Here is a 24,796-nt window from a genome sequence, read left to right on the forward strand (position 1 = left end):
TTTTTTTTTTTTTTTTTTTTTTCCAAGAGTAAAATTACAGAGCTGAAATTACAGAACAATTTATATAGGGAGAAAAATCTCATCACAATGGCATATAAGTGCTCTTTATTAAGAATAAAATACATACTTTTAATGATATATTTTATACCTGGCAGTCATCCACCTTTGTTCTCATCACTCCTAAATAAAGACTTCAATATTTACCATTTGTTTTCCTCTATTATACCACACAACTGAGAAATAGCCATTTTGTTTTCCTCTCTTATACCATTTTGTTTTCCTCTACTATACAAAATAATTGGGAAGTAAATATATTTAGAATGCATTTCTGGCATTACATATTTAAAACACTGAATTCATAGCCTTATTTTTTTTTCCTCTTTGGTGCTCATGGAAGGAATTAGCTGGTGGAATTATTTAGATTCTATAGATAATTTTATGTATAGCCATGGTCATTTTCCTTTTTAGTAAGTAAAATGCTTAAAATGAATATTTAAATGAGTGATACCATTTTACACTGACCGGGCACTACAAAAATTCAATTATGTTATTTTAAAATAAACTATATTCAGAGGTTTTTCAAACTGCAGACTAATAAATACAATGACACTTAATTAGTCTAAGTCACATCATTTGGTTGTTTACATTTAGTTTTGTTTCAGAGACAAATCCTTTTAGAAGTCATAAATTATAAACACCTAATAATATCAAAAGCATCTTAAATGTATTTCTCTGTAATATGCTGGTTGCCAGTTAAATCAATCTAGTTTCACATTTGGCCTTAGTATTTTCTCTAGTCGATTATTAAATGCTTTTAAATAATAAATATTAATAAAATATCAATACTGATACTATTTCTCTTTTGCTATCAAGTATTTTCTTTTTATTAGCTATTATTTAACTAGCAAGTCATTCTACTGATTCACACTATGATTAATTTCCGTGACACTTCTAAAATCAATTTCTTACATATATTTAAATAACAACACTGCATAACTATACCTTATCACTTTTATTAATATATTTACTTCATAATGTGCATTTTACTTTCATATTTTGATGAGATTATTAATTACTGATGGCAATCACTTTTTTTTTTAATCGAGCTCATAGTTCTGTGCAGTTCAAGTAACTTTAACGGAGATTAATTTTTACTTTTCTGCAGTGTTATAAGACTAAAAGTAATAGTTCCACATTAAAATTTTATTGGTGCCAGGCATGGTGGCTCACGTTTGTAATCCCAGCACTTTGGGAGGCTGAGGCGGTGGATCACTTGAGGTCAGGAGTTTAAGACCAGCCTGGCCAACATGGCAAGACCCCATCTCTACTAAAAATACAAAAAGGCCAGGTGTGGTGGCTCATGCCTGTAATCCTAGCACTTTGGGAGGCTGAGGCAGGTGGATCATGAGGTCAGGAGTTCGAGACGAGCCTGGCCAATGTGGTGAAACCCCATCTCTACTACAAACACAAATATTAGGTGGGCATGGTGGTGCGCACCTGTAGTCCCAGCTGCTCGGCAGGCTGAGGCAGGAGAATCGCTTGAACCCGGGTGGTGGAGGTTGCAGTTAGCTGAGATCTCACCACTGCACTCCAGCCTGGAAGACACAGTGAGACTCTATCTCCAAAAAATAAAAAAAAAAACAAAATTAGCTGGGTGTGGTGGTGAGTGCCTGTAATCCCAGCTACTCGGGAGGCGAAGCAGGGGAATCACTAGAATCCAGGAAGCTGAGGTTGCAGTGAGCCGAGATCGTGCCACTGCACTCCAGCCTGGGTAACAGAACAATACTCTGTCTCAAAAAGAAAAAATTTATTTGTAAGATATTTATATAGGGAGAAAAATCTCATCACAATGGCATATAAGTGTTCTTTATTAAGAATAAAATATATACTTTTAATGATATATTTTATACCTGGCAGTCATCCACCTTTGTTCTCATCACTCCTTTCATGTATTCTTTGTCCATGGTAGGAGAGACACCAAAACTATTTCCCATACATAGTATTTCTGCTTTTCCATCTGGATAAGTCACTTCCACAGATCCATTGAGAATCACTGACCAGGAGTCCAGCTAATCCAAAAAAATAAAGACAAAGCAGAAAGTAACATCATGATCATACAGCTGAAGGTGCTAGTATGGTCCCTAAAAATGAATGAGCAGATCTTCCATTTTGGAGATAAAACAAGTAACTCTAGTTTACTGTTTAACAAGTTCACAGAAAAAGGAATAAAACACAGCCACATATCGACATATTTCCATATGCCTAGCACAGAACGCGTATCATAATGCCCTTTTAGTTTGACTTTGGATATTCTTCTCTAAAATGACACAAGGAAAAAAATTTCTCTGTCCCCCAAAGCTCATGCAGACAAAATGATCATCATTGCTTCAATATCATTTTGTCTGAAAAAAGGCATTAAATTTACGAACATTTAAGATGCAAAAACTGAAAAGTTAATATATCAAAACCTTTCTATTTGCATATGAAATTCTGCAAATAATGGGAAATATAATGGATTTGGAATATAGTGACTCATACGGTTTGGCTCTGTGCCCCCACTCAAATCTCATTTGAGTTATACTCCCATAATTTCCATGTGTTGTGGGAGGGACCCGGTGGGAGATAATTTGAATCATGAGGGTGGTTTCCCCTACACTGTTCTCATGGTACTGAATAAGTCTCACGAGATCTGATGGTTTTATCAGGGGTTTCTGCTTTTGCATCTTCCTCATTTTTCCTCTTGCTGCTGCCATGTAAGAAGTGCCTTTCACCTCCTGCCATGATTCTGAGGCCTCCCCAGTCATGTGGAACTGTAAGTCCAATTAAAACCTCTTTTTCTTCCCAGTCTCAGGCATGTCTTTATCAACAGTGTGAAAATGGACTAATACAGTGACATAACAGGTGTACCATAATTCTTGATTTATTCAAACTTACTGTTGTTGGGTATTAAAAAGGAAAAAGTAAGAATTGGGGTTTTGTTCAATTGCTGTATTGAGATATCTTTAAGAAGAAACTTTTTAAGTGGTAAGAATAGCTAATCACCTCTTCACCGTCATTTAACACTATGGTCCCTGCTCTTTCCACCACTGCGAACACCATCACGGCACAGAGTTCTCGCCTCACCGACATCGTCATATTGGCAAAAGCAGGCAACTGGTGCATAAATTCCAAGAGTTGTTCTGAAAAGCAAAAGACATACTTTATAAAAACTACGACTTTTATTAAAACAAGTGTTCAAAAGAAGGCTTTAGATTCCTTTCTTTTAAATGCCCTACAACGTTGCTTATTGAAAATACATCTCAAGTATTTTAACACTAGTTGAATTTCTTGCAGGTACACAAAGAATTCTGTCACTGTGGAAATGATGATACTTAGTTGTTGAATTAGAGGCAACAGTTTACACTGTAACTCCAGTTCTAACGCCACTAAAGACATTACTAAACTTCAAATGGGAAATTTCAATTGTAAATGAGATACAAGGCTTATTATCACACGAGTGAAAATGAAAGGTGGCTCTGAGAATTCTCCAACAAGTCAGTTGGTCCATTCCCGTGTCTTTTGGGCAGGTGGATGCCTACAATAGTCAGCAGAAATAACTATATTTAATTCAAACATTCTAAGGAATATTTTCCATGGATCAAATCTATAAAAAATGATCAATTAAAAAATTAACAACATGATATAAATGAAAATGAAAACTGATATACCATTTTTTAGCCCACAAGTTGGCAAAAAAGGACATTTGATCGCTCTTCCTTCCTGTGGGGATACTGTGGAGAAACAGCTTACACCTTAGTATGGTTCTAGCTGTTGATGTCACAGTCTCTTCAAGTCCTGGGTTTTCTATTTTTAAAAGTCCTGTGTTTTCTCATCATTCAGTACCTTTACTAATTACACACTAAGTTCTTTCCTTACTCCTCACCATGGCTTTGTGAAGTGCGTTTTCTTTTTCATTTCACAGGGAGGAAACCAAGGCTCAGCATCAGCATCATATAATTAAGAGATGACAAGACCAGGCGCAGTGGCTCGTGCCTATAATCCCAACATTTTGGAAGGCTGAGGCAGGAGGATTGCTTGAGGCCAGGAGTTTAAGATCGGCCTGAGCAATCTGGCAAGATCCTATCTCTACAAAAGATTTAATAAATTAGCCACGTGTGGTGGTGTGTGCCTATAGTCCCAGCTACTCAGGAGGCTGAGGTGGGAGGATTGCTTGAGCCCAAGAGTTTCAGGTTATAATGAACTGTGATTGTGACAATGCACTCCATCCTGGGTGAAAGGAACTCTGTCTCTTAAAAAAACAAAAACAAAAACAAAAAAAACCGTGGCAGTGACATGATTCAAGACCATCTGCTTCCAAGGTCCTGCTGGACTTTAAAGGCAGTGGTAAAGAGCACAGGGTGTACATCAGACATTTAAATGGTTACTAGTTGTATTACTTTGGGCAAGTTGATCAATTTCCCTAAGGCATAGTTTTCTCATTTAAAAAGAAAAATACAGTATCTGTTTTACTGGATAGCTGTGAGAATAAAATGCAGTAAAGACGATAAAAGTCGTCTAATCTAATCTGTTCCGCCTCAGATTATCAAGCACTAAAGTCTCATAAGGAGTGCACAACCTAGAACCCTTGCATATGCACAGAGTAAATAATAAATGAGAACTGCTATTACTGTCATTATTATAATAGTCATGACATCATTCAAACTTTCGGCTAAATAGAAATTATACTAGATGTTTCTTGTACATAAGCAAACATTTCCTATGTACATTCCTTTTATCTGTTAAGCTTTAGTGACAAATTTTATGTTGTTGGATACAGTTTGTTAATTACTAAAACAAAGCACAACAGAAAAATATATTCTGTGAATATATTTTCCCAGATACAACATTTCTGGAAGGACAGACTTCAGTGGTTTTCTCTGGTCCAGTTGGGCAATGGCATGTTCTGATTGGACTCTATGTCATCCCTCCTATATAAGACTTTTCATTACACAGGGGGGCTCTGGCAATAAGCAAAATGATAATGACAGGTGTACCCAAAGATTCTGTCCAATAAGACAGTGCTGCGCAAACTGACTCAGATTTATGTGTCAGGAAATCACTTTACTTTTGCTACCAGTATTTTTTTAAAAAGAAGTTAAACTATCAAAGCACATCAGTTATAGAAAGAATACGTTCTGTTTCATGAAACTTTTATTTCTGGAATGAGTAGGAGTGTCTGTGCTGTACCATAAAATGTATTTATTCCTGGAGAAGCAGTAAAGCAATTCTGAATACCATTGCAAGAGATGACCCATATCTATCATATATGGGAGGCAGGAATCATTGTTTTACCAATGTACTGACCTTTTGATTTGAATTATAAAGGCAAATGAACAAGTCATGGTCCTCTGAAGCACATCCCAATTAACTCTGCAGTTTCCAGCCTCTGTTTTCTTTAGCCTTCATCCCTCACCCCTCACCATAAACTATGACACTATTACCTATAGACCATGCATTTTACTTTTTCCCAACCCTTGTATTTGCTAAATTTCTTTGGACAAGCAAAGATTTGTGGGTTTAAGAAAAATGTGGGCCAGAAATTGTCAGAAATGTTTTGAATTTAGTATCTATTTAGACAATAATAGAAGTCAAATAATTACCACATATATGATCAGAGAATAAAAAGTGGGAAGAAAATACAAAGTACCTTCACAAGTATTTGTTGTAATAATTTTAAAGTGCTTTGTGTAGACGTATTGTTTGCTTTTTGGTAGACTCTTAACCTATCAGTGGGTCATGAGTTTAATTTGTGATATATGAGTAGTGACCAGCATTAAAAAAAAACACCACAGGCTAGAAGATATCTGTGTATGATATATTACAAGAATAAAGGAGACAGAAAGATCAAATAGTAAATGTACCTAATTATCCAGGCTCAGCTGAAAAACCAGAAATACATAAATGCTAAACCAGATGGCATCTAAGACTTTTAAGATTTCAAGGATTCAATAATGGTATCACTGGTTTTTAGATAATTTCCATGCTATATTATACTAGATGATTGGAGCAATTTTTAAAAATAAAGAACTATTTTATAACCAATCATATATATATATATAAATGGCAGCAGTCTCCAACCTTTTTGGCACCAGGGGCAGGTTTCATGAAAGACAACTCTCTGTGGGTGCGGTGGGGGGGATAGTTTCGGGATGAAATTGTTCCGCCTCAGATTATCAAGCACTAAAGTCTCATAAGGAGTGCACAACCTAGAACCCTTGCATATGCAGTTCACAGTAGGGTTTGCACTCTTACGAGACTAATGCCGCCACTGATCTGACAGGAGGTGGAGCCCAGGTGGTAATGCTCCCTCACCTTTTGCTCACCTCCTGCTGTGCGGCCTAGTTCCTAACAGGCCAGGGACCAGTACCAGTCTGTGGCTCAGGGGTGGAGACTCCTGCTACAGGGGGCTCAAAACTCTGACAATGACACAGGTATCATACAGACTTAAAAGGGCTTAGGGTAGCCAAGGATTCAGAGCCTGGGATGGATAGTAGGAAAATCCTCAGGACACATGAAAAGAAGCCACAGATGGGAGAAACAGGACAATTTTCTTTTGTATTTCTTAGAACAATCTATAGAATTATACACTTACCTATTAGAATGATACACTATTATGACCTATCTAATGTTTATGGAAAAATATAAAGCTTTAACAACATTTTATTTACAATGTACCATTAAAAAAAAACAACCAAAAATAATTAACTTACAGATATCAGAAGCCGAAGCCAATTCAGAAAATTAGCTTATCCTGGTTTGCTTGATACAATTTTATATAAAACCTTTTATTAATTTTTTTTAAAAAACCTGGGGTTTGTAAAAGAGATCGAAGTAGTCTTCTACTTTACTGTGGCAAGCTCTCAAAACAAAAAAAAATTTTTCACAACTATTCAATAATGGAGTACCTACAAAGTTATGAGTTCCAGGGCAAAATTAATATGATACAGTCCCTTCCTTCAAAGTACTGAAACAAAACTATACCCAAGAAATCTAGCAGAACCCAAAGGGAATTTTTTTCTTCCTGCAGCTCACAAAAATATGTTCAAATATTAGCAATTTCATTTGATTCACCTTAAACACTCACGCATACACTCACGTGCATGCACGTGGACATAATCTCTCCCTTTTTTGCACGAGAAGAGGAAGCTAAAACATGAATCATACAGATGTTTGTATTTTATATAAAGGGTGTCTATTTTAACTAAATCCTGGAGGATGAGGTGCATTTAACAAGAGCTAAGCAGTTCTCACACATTTTATTTTCAGGAAAATAGAATACAAAATCTTTCAAGGACAAACAACACCCTTTAGGACTTGTTTAATGTTAGTGATTTATTGCTTTAAATAAATGTATATTTCATAGCTGCAAGCATGATAATTATAACTGCTTCCAAGTAAACTGGTATTCAGATAAATGCTACTCCCTGTAGGAATTATATTGACAAGCACTTTTTTTTTTTTTAAAGATGGCTTTTTATTTATTTGTAGGAATCACCGTGGCTGCTGCTTTCTAGAGATTCTGGGAGAGAGGGCTTCTCAGCTATCAACTGAAAGTCTTAAATTTCCAGGAATGACAGATATGTATTTTAATAACCAGCATTTTCTTCCACAACTATTTTAAAATGAACAGATTCAAAAAAGATAGATTAGTTTATAAAATGGCAACTTCCAAATCAATCTATTCATAAGCAATGTTTCACTTGTTTTTTTTTTAAAAGCACCTATGAACAAAGATTCTGAATTGAAATAGTAAATTGAACACACTTCCAATTTACTTCTTTAAAACTACAGGGGATTAAAAAGAAAGAAATTGGCAAGGGCAAAGAGGGAGAACGTGAAACACACTTTTGGACACTGGAAATCAGCTGAACATGTGGTATCGGACCCAAGAAAGTGAACAGGGAATTGGAGAGTGAAACCCCATTTTTAGAAATTGTAAATCAGATCAACATGCGGTATCAGAAACAGGAAAAGTACAAACCTAAGTCTTCAGGGGGTGAAACAGAACCATTTCACTCAGGCCACTACCCTGCTTCCATCAGCCCAGCCTCTACTTTACTCTTCTTCACTGCACTCACTGCCTGCAATGGATTTTACTTGTTCACTTGCTGATCACGTGTCTCCCCTAATAGACTGCAACGAACAAGGACTTTTGCCCTTGTTCAGCACTGAGTGAGTTGCCAGGACCTAGAAAACTGCTTGGTACATAGAAGGTGCTCACGCACCCACATTAGCTGAATGAATAAATAATAATTACCATATAATATTCATCTATAAAGAGTTAACAATTCCCATAAATTATTTCAATTAAATTTTGAATGTCTAATCTAAGGTTTTGTGGTTTTTTTTTTTTTTTTTTTTGCCTTTAATTTTCTAGAATATGCACATAGCTGAAATGGTGAAAGTTTTTCCTCATACATGTTTGTGTCACTCAAACTCATGCAACAAGCCACTCCACACCATCCTATATCTAATTCCAACATATTCAGTTCATTTAATTGCTCTTCAAATATGTATTGGCCCAAGAGTTGGGGGAGTGGTACAACAGATGAGCGAGGCTCAGGCAAGGGTGGCTATGGACCTGGAACTCTCACAGAAGGATGACTCTCAATGGAAGTTGTTCTCATTTCCAGTGCTCTAAGAAACAAGCCAGAGTCTGGGATGCATACTCAAACCCAAAACAATTACTACACAACCAACTCTTGCTACGAGAGAAAGGTCGATATAAAGCTACTTAAATTTTTTTTTTTTTTTTTGAGACGGAGTCTCGCTCTGTCGCCCAGGCTGGAGTGCAGTGGCCGGATCTCAGCTCACTGCAAGCTCCGCCTTCCGGGTTCATGCCATTCTCCTGCCTCAGCCTCCTGAGTAGCTGGGACTACAGGCGCCCGCCACCTCGCCCAGCTAGTTTTTTTTTTGTTTTTTTTTTTTTTTTTCGTTTGTTTTTTTTTAGTAGAGACGGGGTTTCACCATGTTGGCCAGGATAATCTCGATCTCCTGACCTCATGATCCGCCCATCTCGGCCTCCCAAAGTGCTGGGATTACAGGCTTGAGCCACCGTGTCTGGCCAGCTACTTAAATTTTTAACCTCTGGGTACACTTGAAGTCACTGCAGCACAATTCACAATAGCAAAGACATGGAATCAACCTAAATTTCCATCATTTATAGACTGGATAAAGAAAATGTGCTACATGTACACCAGGGAATACAACACAGCCACAAAAAGAACAAGACCATGTCTTTTGCAGGGACATGGATGGAATTGGAGGCCATTATCCTTAGCAAACTAACAGAGGAACAGAACCTGTAAGTGGGAGCTAAATGATGAGAACACATGAACACACAGAGGGGAATAACACACACTGGGGCCTTTCGGAAGGTTAGCGGGTGGGAGCAGGAGGAAGTTCAGGAAAAATTACCAGTGGGTACTAGGCTTAAAACCTGGGTGATGAAATAATCTGTACAACAAACCCCCATGACACAGGCTTTCCTATGTAAGAGACCTGCACTTGTACTCCTGAACAGAAAATAAAAATTAAAAAAAAAAAAAGAACAAAAACAGCAAAAGAAAAAAAGTCTCAACCATCACACAGCCTATATGCCACTAACCTGACATTTTGCTCTCCTTCCACCCACTGGAGTCTTCATATGAAACCAGAGTAGAAGCAAATTCATTATGACAATTTTACCAACTGCCTTTATGTTTACATACAGAAAACATGAGCTTAATAAAATAGGGCTCACGAGGAAATTAATAGAAGTAATATTGCTTGGAAGTCTCATTTTAACTTTTTTCTTTTCGTCATAAACTAAGCTTAAGAAAGGGTTTATGTGGAAAGAGTTGATTAAGAAGTTTCATTCACGTTATTATTTGTAGATTCCTGAAGGTAAGACTGAGTAAACCTGATTTTTTCCAATTTTTGTCCAACAAATACTATTGTTTATACAAAGGAAATTACTAAATTAATGATTTTTAAAAGTCTACTAGTCTTGGGCTCTTATTTCATCACACAATTTTACCACTAAATATTTTTAATTGCTCTTAGATTCATTTTACTGTTCAAGCTTACCAATGTCATCATCTGTCCGGTCAATTGGGTCCTTCTCCAGGCAGTCTCTCACAATGTCCCTACTCATCAGAGGATCTGATGCTCTCTCAATGTCTTCTTCATCGTCATCGTCCTCGGAATCCACTGCTGTTTCTGGCAACCCACTCAGGTCCATATCACCAGCCTCGCTTTCTGTGGCCTTGAGACACACACACACAAATTAAAAACTATTTTAAGTAAATAAATCTTTGGGGCCCAAAGAAATAAGAGCAAGCCTCATTCAAAATAATGCTTTTGTTATATTTATTTTTCCATCCAACAACTATGTATGCACCAGAAACTACATATAACAATTACTTTAACAAAATATGAGTGATTGATTCCACCTCCTATTAAATTTTTGGTTAGGAATAATGACTTTATCTCAGTAATTTTGATTTCTTATCTGAACTGTCATATGGCATGTGAAACACAGTAGAATAAAGAAGAAAAAGATAGTATTTGTTTTCACTCCGTTTTTCAAAGAGAATGGCTTAGGCTAACAGCTTACGGGTGACAATTAATTCTGAGCAATTCCTTTTGCAGAACAGGTGTGAATTTATTAATGCCAAGAAGCCCGGACCATTTCACCCCTATTATAGTCCTTATGGAAAAATGAGCCACAAATCAAAGGTAACTTGATAAATATGCAAATGAAACATTAACAATTAGTTAGATTATCCCAATGACCAATGTTAAACTATAAATTGAGAAAACACTATAGGAGACCATATGCTCAGAGGCAACATGCTCTTTCCTTCCACTCATCAACAAAGGTGATCACATCACCAAATTTCAAGTTATCAAGATACTTGCAAATTTCCTAAGTCACTGGAATCACACATTTCAACATGGTCTCTTGTTGGACTAGCTCAATCCTAGAACAGTTATCCTTTCTAGGTCACTATGTAGCCTTTTGTGACTATCATCTCAGCAATATGTATGTATATATCATATAGATCTTATTTGACATTATATACCTAGACTTCACTTATCAGTTAAGCATAGTAAAAATGAATTCAATTAAATATTAACTACATCAATCTTGAACGTAAGTGTTTTTCCAAATGAAATATTAAAATCTTGAAAACATCTTATTATAGCTAACACTAAATACTTAACAATGTATCAGGTAGTGCTCTAATTGCTATGTATTTATTAAGTCATTTAATCCTTAAAACAACCCTATAAAGTAAGAGCCATTATCAACTTTTATTATTCCAACACTTAGGTGAAGAGAAATAATTTCTCCAAGGTCATGCCAGTGATAAACTGTGGAATCAACACTAGAACCCAGGAATTCTGGCTTCAGAGTCTTAACCGCAATCTAATCTGCCTCTTTTTAACACTGACTGAATACGAATGTGGCTTATTTAAGGATCTATCCTTTTCCTATAATTTAATATTTACAGAATAAATCGCGCTATTTTCTCTTTCTCCCTTCCTCCTCTCCCTCCCCCCTCCGCCTTTCTCTCTTTCTTTCTCTCTCTCTCTCTCTCTCTCTTTCTTTCTTTGAGACAGAGTCTTGCTCTGTTGCCCAGGCTGGAGTGCAATGGCATGATCTCAGCTCACTGCAATCTCTGCCTCCAGGGTTCATGAGATTCTCATGCCTCAGCCTCCCGAGTAGCTGGGACTACAGATGTGTACCACCGCACCTGGCTAATTTTTGTACTCTTAGGAGACACGGGATTTCATCATGTTGGCCCAGCCAGTCTTGACCTCCTGGCCTCAAGTGATCAGCCCACCTCAGCCTCCCAAAGTGCTGGGATTACAGGCATGAGCCACCACGCCCAGCCTGTGCTATTTTCTTATCAACAAAGTTTCAGCTTTGTGAAGTCCTGGTTCATATCACAGAATGTAAGATTTAATCCTACATTTTGAAATAATACAAGCATGTGTTAACAATGAGTTTTAATCACATTTTCTGTTCTTTAGGTACAATTTCTTGAACTAAAATGTATATATTATTTTTTAAAAAAAATTAAAGGGAAAATAATTGAAGACAGAAAACCTAATGTTTATGAAAGTTCAAAGGCCTGGTCATTAATAAGCAGAGATACTGCAGGCAGGAGAGCAATAAGCCACAGCAGCCCATACAGACAGAACTTTGACACACTCAGAAACACATCTCGTAATTTAAGCTTAAAATTAACTGAATCATTGCTAGATTCAAGAAGGAAACTGAAGTATAACTTGATGTGATATAGTATGCCAAGGTTCTGGTTAGAGAAAATAGGTCAACATTGTTATCAGCATCTGACCCTGAAGTCTAGAAATACAATTTGCTAATGCTTGCTATGATCACATTTTCACCTCAGTTGCATCTTCACATTGAAGACTATTACTCATCATCTTATATTTTCAAAAATATTATCAGTTCTCTATATAAACATTCTTTAATATTAGCATAGAGTGAAGGACACTACCAAAGACAGAAATTTTAAAATCTTTATTTTCAATAATAATTTATATAACTAAAGGTTTCTTTAATTTTAAAACACCTAATGTATGTGAAAAGATGAAATATATTTTATACCACCCCAAATAACTATCATTTAAATTATTTATATTTAAGTCGTAGGCAGAACATAAAGACTTTCAACTGTCAGCTGGATTTCTCTCTCCCAAACTGAACCTTCCACTTTATTGATGTAAAAGATCACAGTTGCTTGCTATCTCTATGTGCATTCCATGCTTTAAGAAACATACTATTCATAAAATAACATTTACTAAACCAAAAATTTAGAGATTATTTAGAATAAATATCCATTTTACCTTAAAATACTACATATTCCCTAAATCATACTTTTTTTCTTTCTTTTTTTTTTTTTAATTATTATTATACTTTAAGTTCTAGGGTACATGTGCATAACGTGCAGGTTTGTTACATATGTATACTTGTGCCATGTTGGTGTGCTGCACCCATCAACTCGTCATTTACATCAGGTATAACTCCCAATGCAATCCCTCCTCCCCCCCCTCCCCATGATAGGCCCCGGTGTGTGATGTTCCCCTTCCCGAGTCCAGGTGATCTCATTGTTCAGTTCCCACCTATGAGTGAGAACATGCGGTGTTTGGTTTTCTGTTCTTGCGATAGTTTGCTGAGAATGATGGATTAAGAAAATGTGGCACATATACACCATGGAATACTATGCAGCCATAAAAAAGGATGAGTTTGTGTCCTTTGTAGGGACATGGATGCAGCTGGAAACCATCATTCTCAGCAAAATCATACTTTTTAAAAGAATGTGATGAACAATTTTTCAGGGACCTGCTAATTTCACAATACCACCGCCTTGTGGACAAGATGTTTAGAGACTGAGGAACACAAACTGGTCTCCAGGAGAAGTACTAAACTTAAGAAGAGTGCCTAGAATATAGTATTTACTGTGTGAACAAACTCAGTTTCGTGGCTCCAAATCTCACCTCTACTATTCATGATGTGATTTTAGCAAAGTCACTTAACCTCCACAAGCCCATCGTATCATCGATGTAAACTGTAGATACAGCTTGTTACTATTCATAGGACTGCTTTTGGATCAAATATGGGAGAAAGAAAGCCAGTCTCAAGTTAGATCAAAAGTCCCTTCCTCAAGGGGATACAGTCTTCATCTTAGTACTTGTACACCTTCTACCTCTCCCCATACCATCAATGAACCTTGCACACAACTTATATTTGTGGAATTTGACCAAAAAACCCCACAAAATTCTGTTAAATGCTGCACTCTCCTTATATACTTGTAAAACAGTATCTCAGACTAACTGCACCAACACATTCTGGCCAACTGGTTCATACAACAATTATAAAAATAGTGATCCTATACTGAATGACTATCATACATATCTAGCACTGAAGTTGATGTTTTAAAACAATAATCTTCATATCAATTCAGCAAGTTAGTATTATTAACCCTATTTTACAGAGGAGAAAATTTCAAGGAAATTAAATAAGTTGTTCTATGTAAGCAAAACAAAACCCAGTAACTGGCTAGGATTCAAACTGAGGTGTGACCAACCAAGAAATACTAAGTACTCTGCACTTTGTTCAACATTCTCAATAGTCTTATAAAAAACAGTTGAAACATAATACAGTAATAAAATGCTTTCAACTTTGCTAAGTCATAAAAGATACAAAGTTTAAATACATATTTGCATTTAAACATAACACTTATTGTTTTCCAGCTTCCTCCAAATAACAACACTACTAAGACTCATGTGTGTCTTTAAGTCCTTTTTTTCTAAATAAAGACACTAAAACAGATGCTTTGTATTTAAAAGTTTATCTGGATATATTTGTTACAGGAACAAAGAGAAAGGTTTAGCCGAATAACTCCTGTCTTAAATTAATTTATCCTATACATGTACAGACTAACATAGATTTTGTTGTCCATTAATATTTAAATAGTGATATTCTTTTAAAAATAATATTCTCAGATCAATGCTGAAAGCTACACTATTTAAATCAAAAGGGACTAAATCTATTCTTGCTATTGTAACGAGTTCTTAATAAATCAATTTGGATTTTACATTTTAAAAAAAATCAGAAAATTAACAAAAAATTTCTTATGCCATAAAGCTCTATTGAGAGAGTATTCATTTTAACTAAATAAAAATCAAATACTGTTATGTTTATCAGTAAGCATTTCAAATCCTTGCCAAAAAAGGTTTGCTTATTAAATGCATCATATATGCCTAAAAGAGAAGGCAACATTTTTTTAAAGCTCTTACTGTTAAATCGTTAGGCTGCTTTCCCCCCCAAATTACATCCTACACGGAGTTATATAAAAATGTCTATAAATGTTTATTTTTAGGTAAGAAAAATTCTGTGCTAATCTTGATAGGGCAGAATAACGTTAATTCATATTTAATCTTATATGCGTCAATTACTATTATGTTTCAAATACTTAAGGTGTAGACATTTGCATTTTCTTTTCTGTAAGTTGCCTACTACTGTCCTTTGAACATTTCAACAATGTGAGCTATTTTTCTAATTTGCATAAATCAGTTATATTCTGACTTTAAATCTTCATATCAATTGATGTTTTGATTACAAAATGTTTTGATCCTTTACTAAAACACTAAGTGTTGGCTAACTCTTTAGTTTATCAGGAATTTATTTTAATTATGATACAAAATGAGAATACAAAATGATTCCCTAACTCCAAAGACCATTTATTGAATGATCCATCACTTTATTGATTTGTGAAGTTTCCTCTATCACATATTACATCCTTACACGAGTTCAATTTTGCTGGAACTCTCTGTTCTATTCATCTATCTATTTTTGTATAACTATTTCCGGTTTGCCTAAGCCACTTGCTGTGATTCTGATGGCCACACCATTTAACCAGGACCTTATCATGGCTGGAAATGGCGCTGTCTCGTATCACTAACTTAGGCATGAAAGCTTTCAATCACCAACAACCTTCTATTCTTTCAACCTGCCCCCATCTGCTTCTAAGGTAACCTTTTTTCAACTTAAGAAGGATCTTTGCTCAAGACTCTACTACCTTCTGTGTCTAGTGTTCACACCTCCTGTCTTAACTTCCTTTCATATCCAGCTTATACTCCCTAGTCTATTATTTCAATTACATTCATTCAACACATCTTTACTGAATGCCTAAAATTTCCTGGCACATGTACTAGGCTCTAGCAGAAAAAATGGAGACAAGACAGACAAGTTCCCTGCCTTCTTGAAGGTGTCATTCTACTAGGCAGAGAGACAACATAAAAAGTAATAATTGTTTCAATCAGTGTTCTAGGAAGGAAATAAAAAGATTAGGCAGGAAAGGAATCAAAATGGAGGACTTCCTTTACAGAGGGTTATAAAGAAACAACTCTGAGGAGATGATACTTGAAAACAAAGGCTGAAAAGGATCAAGCTAGGAGAAAACATTCCAGGCAGAAGGCATACAAAAGCTATGATCTGCAGTTAGAAAACGCTTGCCTTGTTGCTCCACCTGTCTTTGTATTACAGTCACTTAACAAATTTCAGTCCTGGGTGAAGTGAAATCCTTGCTTTCTTTGTGCTTACTGTGGAGAAAATTACTTAAAAGAGCAGAGAAATCACTTTATATTTGAGGGCACTAACTCAATTCAATCTCCATTTCTCCAGTCAATTTGTTCTCCTACTCTCTGCAACTATTATTTCAAAACTTCTCTCTCCTTAAAACTCTCTACGTGCCAACCCTCTCACTCTCAACAAATGAACTCAACTCTTTCGAGAGAAAACAGAAGTCTAAGACAGGAACTCCCTCAACTCCCAAACTCCCCAGGATGTGTGCCTGTTAAAACAGAGGAGTGTTTCTTCTCTAAAGGTTAGTCATTAAGAATGACTAAGAATTCACTCACGAATTCCTCTCTTCCCACCATCTCAGCAACATTATTCTATCCATATCTCCCTGGTGTACAGCATTCAAATTCAATCTGTGTCCATCTCGTGAGTGTTTATTCTCACTTCAATGTGACAGGAGACCTCTGAAATCAGAACTGTATGAAGATTAAATGGGCTGCTGTGGGAGAAAGTTGCTCACCCTTGGAATTGTTCAAGAATAAACTGGATGCTTGATTCACAGGAGAGAAGCAGAGGATTCAAATGTAAATTTGGAAGTTGAACCAGGTGCATGTCAGACTTCTCATTTTAAGTTCTGATTCAAAGATAATAGAAGTGGTCTACTGAAAATCTCTACTAAATGTTAAGTTTTGCACAGCCAATAACTAGATCCTTAGATACATCCATGGATTTTTCCTTATGATGGATACATACTTACAGGGTATATGCCTGTCATCAAATTTGAAACAAACAGCTTTGACAATCAACTATAATGATATGCACAGGGATCCTCTTCTTCATCTACACCCAAAGATAAAGCCAGATAGCAGGCTGCAAGCTCCAACTAAGTTAGAGTAATTAGGAACTCTCACCTACACTCTGGTTTCACAGACATTCAGATGATAACCAGGGGCAGAAGAAGTACCATCTGCATTTCCTCATGTACTTATCCAGCCTATTCAAGGTAAAAGCACATATGACTAGAATTCCCCTCAGAATATGCCTCAATCAATTATACAAACAAGTTACTTTTTTGTTTTTTTGAGACGGAGTCTCGCTCTGCCCCGCAGGCTGGAGTGCAGTGGGGAGATCTCGGCTCACTGCTGTGACAACTTCTGAGGCTCAAGAGATTCTCGTGCCTCAGCCTCCTGAGTAGCTGGGACTACAGGCATGCATCACTACATCTGGCTAATTTTTGTATTTTCATAGAGATGGGGTTTCACCATGTTGGCCAGGCTGTTCTTAGATTCCTGGCCTCAAGTGATCTGCCTGTCTTGGCCTCCCAAAGTGCTGGGATTACAGGCATCAGCCACTGCACCTGGCCAAACAAGTTACTTCATTCTCTTAACAGATTTACCTTTTAGGAGTTTCATCCAAGTTTGTATTTATCTGATGAGAACAGTGATAACTGTTGTAACCTCAAGCTGTATTCTCACTACAGATTTTCAATATGTATAATAATAATCTCAAAGTTTAGAGGACAAAGGCTCTGCCATAATATTTCAATTAATATAAGCTAAAGTACAGCTTTTATGTATACTGTTGACTGTTTTACACAAGGGAACTCTTCGATAAATGTTTAGAAAAATCAACTTTCAGAATAAATGGTGTGTTTGCGTGTATGTGATGTGGAAGTAAACGGAGGGAAGTATATAACTAGTATACTGTCTCTTCAAAATAACATTATTTTCCAAGATCTACTAAATTCAGGACCTAAACGAATATGTCTTGTATTGATGGTATTCTTAATTGTTCACTAACTTTCAATAATTAAAAAAATAAAAACATCACTGACTAAATACAACAATAATCTTTCATAACTATACTGTCTCTAAAGAAAGTTACTTTTACGGTTATTTCATGCCACAGTTCCTAATAAGCCAAGAGTTATTCTTTGTAAAGTAAGAATAATGTTATTTTGCTTGAAACCATATACAATCCAATAGTAGTAGAATGTATTTGAAGGCCCAAATAAGGATTTTTTGTGTATATTTCAGTCTCCCTAAATTTGCATATTTAAAGCTACTAGAATGTTTCTTAAGAATTAAAATTATCTTGTTTTAAAAACATTTTTGGAATCCCATAGCTCTGGCTTATTTTCTATCCATCAGTATCATAAAAATTTATTTTAAGCAGATACTAAATCTAAAGGTAATTTTTTAAAAACACAAGGAAGATAATTCAATGATCCACTCTGAATAGGCCCTTCCTTTTGTCACACTCCGTATGAGCTTTAATAAGAAAAACTTGTAATATTAGATAAACCTACAGCCAACATCTCACTCAACAGGGAAAAGCTGAAAGCATTCCCTATAAGAACTGTAACAAGGATGCCCACTTTCCCACTCCTATTCAAAATAGTATTCTAAGTCCTAGCCAGAGCAATTAGGCGAGAGAAAGAAATAAAAGGCATCCAAAATGGAAAGTGGAAGTGAAATTATCCCTGTTCACTGATGGAGTGATCTCATTATATATAGAAACCCCTCAAGACTCCTCAAAAAATTTTTAGATTTGATAAAAGAATTCAGGGAAGTTTCAGAATGCAAAATTAATGTGCACAAATCAGTAGCATTTCTATACACCAATAACAACCTAGCTGAGAACAAAATCAAGAAAGCAATCTCATTTACAATAGCTACAAAAAAAAAATACCTAGAATATATTCAACCAAGGAGGTGAAAGCTCTACAAGGAAAACTACAAAATACTGATGAAAGAAATTGTAGATGACATAATGAGAAAACATCCCATGCTCATGGATTGAAAGAGTTAATATCATTAAAATGACCTTACTGCCTAAAGCAATATACAGATTGAATATAATTCCTATCAAAATCCCAGCATCATTTTTCACAGAATTAGAAAAAAAAAAATCCTAAAGTACATATGTAACCACAAAAGAGCCTGAATAGTGAAAGCAATCTTGGGCAAAAAGAACAAATTACACTACAAGGTTATAATAACCAAAACAGCATGATACTGGTATAAAAGTAGGTACATAGATAAATGGAACAAAATAAAGAATCCAGAAATAAAGTCACATATTTACAGCCAACTGATCTTTGCCAAAGCCAAGAACATACACTGGGGAAAAGTTACCCTTTTTGATAAATGGTGCTGGGAAAATTGGATTGCCATATACAGCATAATGAAACTGGACCCCTATCTTTCAGCATATAAAAAAAATCGACTCAAAACGGATTGAAGACTTAAGACCCAAAGCTATAAAAATAATAGAAGACAATCTAGGGAAAATTCTTTTGGACACTGGTCTAGGCAAATAATTCATGACTAAGACCTCAAAAGCACAGGCAACGAAAACAGACAAATGGGACTTAATTAAACTAAAAAGCTTCTGCACAGTAGAAGAAATAATCAACAGAGTGAACAGATAATCTGTAGAATGGGAGAAATATTTGCTAACTATGCATCCTACTGGAGACTTATATTCAGAACCTCAAACAACTGAATAACAACAACAACAAAATAATCCCATTAAAAAGCGGGGAAAGGACATGAACAGACATTTTCAAAGGAAGACATACAGATAGCCAACAGACATATGAAAAAATGCTTAATACCAGTAATCATCAGAGAAACGCCAATTAAAACCACAATGAGATACTATCTTTCACCAGTCAGAACGGCTGTCATGAAAAAGACAAAAATAGTAACAGATGGGGAGGATGTGGAGATAAGAGAACAATAACATGCAGCTGGTGGGAATGTAAACTAGTACAACCTCTGATGAAAAACAGTATGGAGATTTCTCCAAGAACTAAAAACAGAACTACTATTCAATCTACCAATCTCATGACTGAGTATCTACCCAAAGGAAAATAAATCATTATATCAAAAAGGTACCTGTACCTGTATGTTTCTTGCAGCACTAGTAACAATAGCAAAGATACAGAATCAACCAAAGTGTTCATCAATGGATGACTGAATAAAGTACAGTACATATACACAATGAAATACTATTCAGCCATAAAAAATGAAATCATGTCTTTTGCAGCAATATGGATGGAAGTGGAGGCCACTATCTTAATTGAAATAAGTCAGACACAGACAGACAAATACCACATTTTCAGTCACAAGTGGGAGCTAAATAATGTTTACACATGGATGCAGAGTGTGGAATAAGCAGTGGAGACTCAGAGCATGAGAGAGTAGGGGGTGGATAATGAGAAATTACTTAATGGGCACCATGTAAGTTATTGGGGTGATGTATAACCTAAAAGTCCTGACTTCACCACTATGTAATCTATCCAAGCAAAAAGTTTACACTTTTACCCCATAAATTTTATACAAATAAAAAAATAAACACTTTGATAACTCGTAATAGCAGAGGCAGTACAATTAGACAGTTCTACACCCTAAAAATAACATATATTAAATAAACATTAATATTTTTTGTACATACATGCACACGTAATATACACACATGTATTTACTTTATAGATTCTATCAGCTGAGAACCTTAAAATTTCTTGGAATAAATGAAAATGAAGCAAATGACAAGGAAAACACTCTCTTACCTGGTAGATATCAGAAAGACTGCTGCTTCCAGAATCACTAGTGATACTACATCCTGAATGGCTAGAAGAAACGTGGGTCACCTGTGGGTGGAGACTGTCAGTAAGATGCAGTTTTGTGAAATCTGCAGGAAGCTATGGAAGGAGCAGGAAAAACTAGGATTACAATCTGAATCAAGAATTCCAAGAAGACATTTTAAAATTAAAATATCATATTTTATTCTATACCATTGAACTAAAAATGGTATTCATTTTCCACATTCACAAATTACTAAATATTGTCTTATTTACCAAAAATCACATAATAATTTTTAAAGTGTATGAGCACACAGTAAGCCTTAAATAACACTAAATTCAATGCTTTAAATAGGTGGGTCTGGTGATTAAGATAAACTTGGGTGTTTAATTTAGTTAGCTAAAATTTTCCAATAACACATCAATGAGCAAATTAGGCTACTACTATTTATTAGCCATCACAAATGTAACTTTGTGGCAAAAAGCAGTTTAAACAAGAAAACACATTTAAGCTTCTTTTATACCCAAATGATGTTTAAAGGTTAAGAAAAAAGAGAGCATCTTAGAACTGATGAAGTACACTGCCATATAAGCAACTGTACTAGGCTCTACAAAGAGAGAAGAATGCCATCAAAGATCTTAGAATTGAAAAAGTTATTGACAACACTTACCTATCTATACTCATATACATAAATATCAACTTTCTACATGTTCATGTTTAAATAAAATGTCTCTATTAAAATAAACACATTCACTAAGCATCTCTTATGTGTTCTGCATTCCTTATATACCAGAGAAAATGCAGTTTAAAAAACCCACTCATACAATGGCTTATTTGACAAATATTTACTGAGCCCCTTTTCTCTTATTATGCCCTAGTCATGTGAGAATCTAAGAAAACAGATGTAAGGTTCTGAAGAATCTTACAGTCTTACCAGTTATTACTAATTCTTTTGAATAAAAAAAGACATTATATTTATCTATAATATCACACATTATACTACTGAGCTATTAAACAGCATTGCAAAATACATGTTAACTAGCATCATGAAATACTGATAACACTCCCTTTTTCCTGCATGTTGATCCTGTTTAGTTGGTGAATAGTTATAAATATAAGGACTAACTGTTAAAACTTAAATAAATGTTAACCTTAGTAATACTCCCATCTACCTTTTGAGGCTCATTCCCTCTCCCCCTCCAAAATGTTAGGGCATAGTTTAGAGTAGGCCTCACAAGGGAGACAGTTCGGATTTACGACAATGCTCAATGGATTTTGATACTTCAGAGCTCCAAGTAGGCAAAATGTATTTATATCCCATAATAATTCAGACCTACTCTCTGAATAGATTACATTCCCTCTACCTTAAGTGAATTATATTTAACAATATTTACATACAATCTGTTTAGAAATAATAACTTTATGGGATACGAGGCATACAAAGGAAAGATTTAAACATAAACTTCATAGGGGCATATAATTAGATGCCAAATAAATGGAGAAAAATCTATTTGTTGAGGGAGCTTGGAGAAGTGAAATAATCGCAAACCTATCTTACTAACAGTGTTTATAAAGAAGCTGGTAATTGAAGATGTTGTAAAATATATAATATTTAGGAGAATAACAACTTATCTGTAAGGGATAGGCAAATACTTCTAAATTCAGAATTTATATGTTTCATTCATAATGCAGAATAATGAAATATTTGCAGGACTTCTTCAGGAACAATTCCAAGATACAAGTTTACAGATATATATTAATGACTCTAATTTTACATGTAGCTAAATGATGGTGATCAGATATTAAAATAAATAATAGGCAGGATAGATACCCTTCACTGTCTTAGCTACGCTTCCATTTAATTCAGTCACTTACTGCAGAAGGCAACTGGGGAAACATTACTCTCATGGCTTAGAGATGTTAAAAGGCATCAATCAATACATGTAATTAGAGAACAATAAACTGATTTCTATTGATTATCTTTTGCAGACATGACTCAGGTTGACGTGCCACATAGTGTATTTTTTTTTTAAATTAATGTGTCAAATGAAGATAAAACAATCTAATGAATTTTTACACTTTATTTATTCAGGTCTCACAGAACTCTCTTCTCTTCAGAATCCATCATCTGGTCATCTTCCCTGACTAAGAATTCACTGTATGGAGAGCACTAGGAGCTGTAAGAGCTCCAAACCTAACAGAAGAGACATTTATCCAGCTTTTAGATACCACAATCTATTCATCTGTGCCTACTTACAGTCACAAATATCAGAATTACATGGAAATGTTAGGCCCAGAACCATAAGACTGTCAAAAGAGAAATATTTTTGCTTTTAAAAATTCAATTATATTTAATAAATACTTATTGAATATCTGCTGTGTCATACACTCTGCTAGGGGCAGAGAATATCAAGATAAGTAAGACATTCCTAACTCCAAACCTCTACTACCTCCAAATTCACTGTGTGACAGGTGTTACAAACAACAGGAAATAAATGTTTTTTATTTTTATTTTTATTTTTATTTTAAAGACACGGACTTCCTCAACTGTCCAGGCTGGAATGCAGAGACACAATCATAGCTCACTGTAGCCTTAAACTCCTGGGCTGAAGTGATCCTTCCACCTCAGCCTCCTGAGTAGTTGGAACCACAGGCACATGCCACCATGCCCAGCTAATTTTAAATTTTTTTGCAGGTAATAAAGGGGTCTCCCTATGTTGCCCAGGTAGGTCTCAAACTTCTGGCCTTAAGCAATCCTCCCTCCTCAGAGGGCTGGGATTACAGGTGTGAGCCACTGCAAACATTGTTTTTATCTCTTTCTCCCCACTATCTGTGTTCTTTGCAGAATAGCATGAAATAATGATATATTAAACTAAATGCATATATAAATTAGCATTAATTAAATACCTTTTAATATGAGATATGTAAGAATAGATGCCATGTTCAAAAAAACCTTAAAATCTTTTCCCACCAATTAGGATAACAATACTATTATTAATTTTTTTTTTTTTTTTTTTTTGAGACAGAATCTTGCTCTGTCACCCCGGGTGGGGTGTGGTGGCACAATCTCAGCTCACTGCAACTTCCACCTCCTGGATTTAAGCGATTCTCCTGCCTCAGCCTCCCAAAGAGCTGGGATTACAGGTGGCCACCACCCCGGCTATTTATTTATTTATTTATTTTATTTTTTTAAGCAGAGACAGGCTTTTCACTATGTTGGCCAAACTGGTCTCAAACTGCTGGCCTCAAGTGATCCACCTGCCTCGACCTCCTAAAGTGCTGGGATTACAGGCATGAGTCACCACATCTGGCATTATTATTAAATTTTATTGACAATACACATCAGTCAAGTTATGGAATGAGAGATGTTACAAAAGGTGTTCCCATAAGGAAAGAAACTGAAATGCCCTGATTTGGCTCTGCCATGACACTCTAATGGAATAGAGGCCTGAGCCCATGCCTAGGAAAAATGGAGTTTCTACGAGGGAAATAAACCATGTAGGGGTTAAGAGTCAGGAGGCAGACACAAGGGCAGATGCCCACATTTAAACCCAAGGGCATCAGGGCAACAGAGATCTGAGAAATATATACAAGAAAGGCACAACATGACAGCAAGCATCACTTATTCTAAACTTTTTCTAAGCTTGACCCAGTGCCAATTTAAATTACTATGTATCAGTATGCTATTTAAGTAAATTACAGATTAAATTGAGGTTGTGAATTATCTTGCAACTGCAGTCACCATTTATAACAGAAATTCTGTTCAAAAAATAGAAAAATTTTATAAAGCTAGAAATATACAGTAATTACCTGAATAAAATCAATAATTAAGTTAATTAAATGAGAAAGTAACACATTTTATGTATTTTTAATACCAATGTATTTTCCAACAATTCATTAAGAACACAATTCCAAGGAATCTTTTCACCTATATTTTTCATTTTCATTTTTTATCACTTTAAATATTTTTTAATATTTGGATTATAATAAATAATAATTACTGCTTAATTTTTTGGTTCCTGGACAAGCAACCTATAGTCTAAAAACACCACCTATCAATCACAATTTT

The 24,796-nt window shown here is 35.4% G+C and overlaps 1 protein-coding gene across 1 annotated transcript in view; it reads right to left on the reverse strand.

Annotated features, from left to right (window-relative positions):
- LOC108520366 (rap guanine nucleotide exchange factor 2-like) overlaps nt 1–24,796 on the reverse strand; it is a 95,153-nt gene that overhangs the window by 37,032 nt on the left and 33,325 nt on the right. The window contains 4 exon segments of the mRNA XM_017859705.1: nt 1,911–2,069; nt 3,043–3,179; nt 10,108–10,285; nt 20,715–20,846. Of these exon segments, the coding sequence (XP_017715194.1) occupies nt 1,911–2,069; nt 3,043–3,179; nt 10,108–10,285; nt 20,715–20,846 (606 nt within the window).

Source organism: Rhinopithecus bieti, unplaced genomic scaffold (genome assembly GCF_001698545.2).
Source record: "Rhinopithecus bieti isolate Rb0 unplaced genomic scaffold, ASM169854v2 scaffold_50922, whole genome shotgun sequence".
In the NCBI taxonomy this organism is placed as follows: domain Eukaryota; kingdom Metazoa; phylum Chordata; class Mammalia; order Primates; family Cercopithecidae; genus Rhinopithecus; species Rhinopithecus bieti.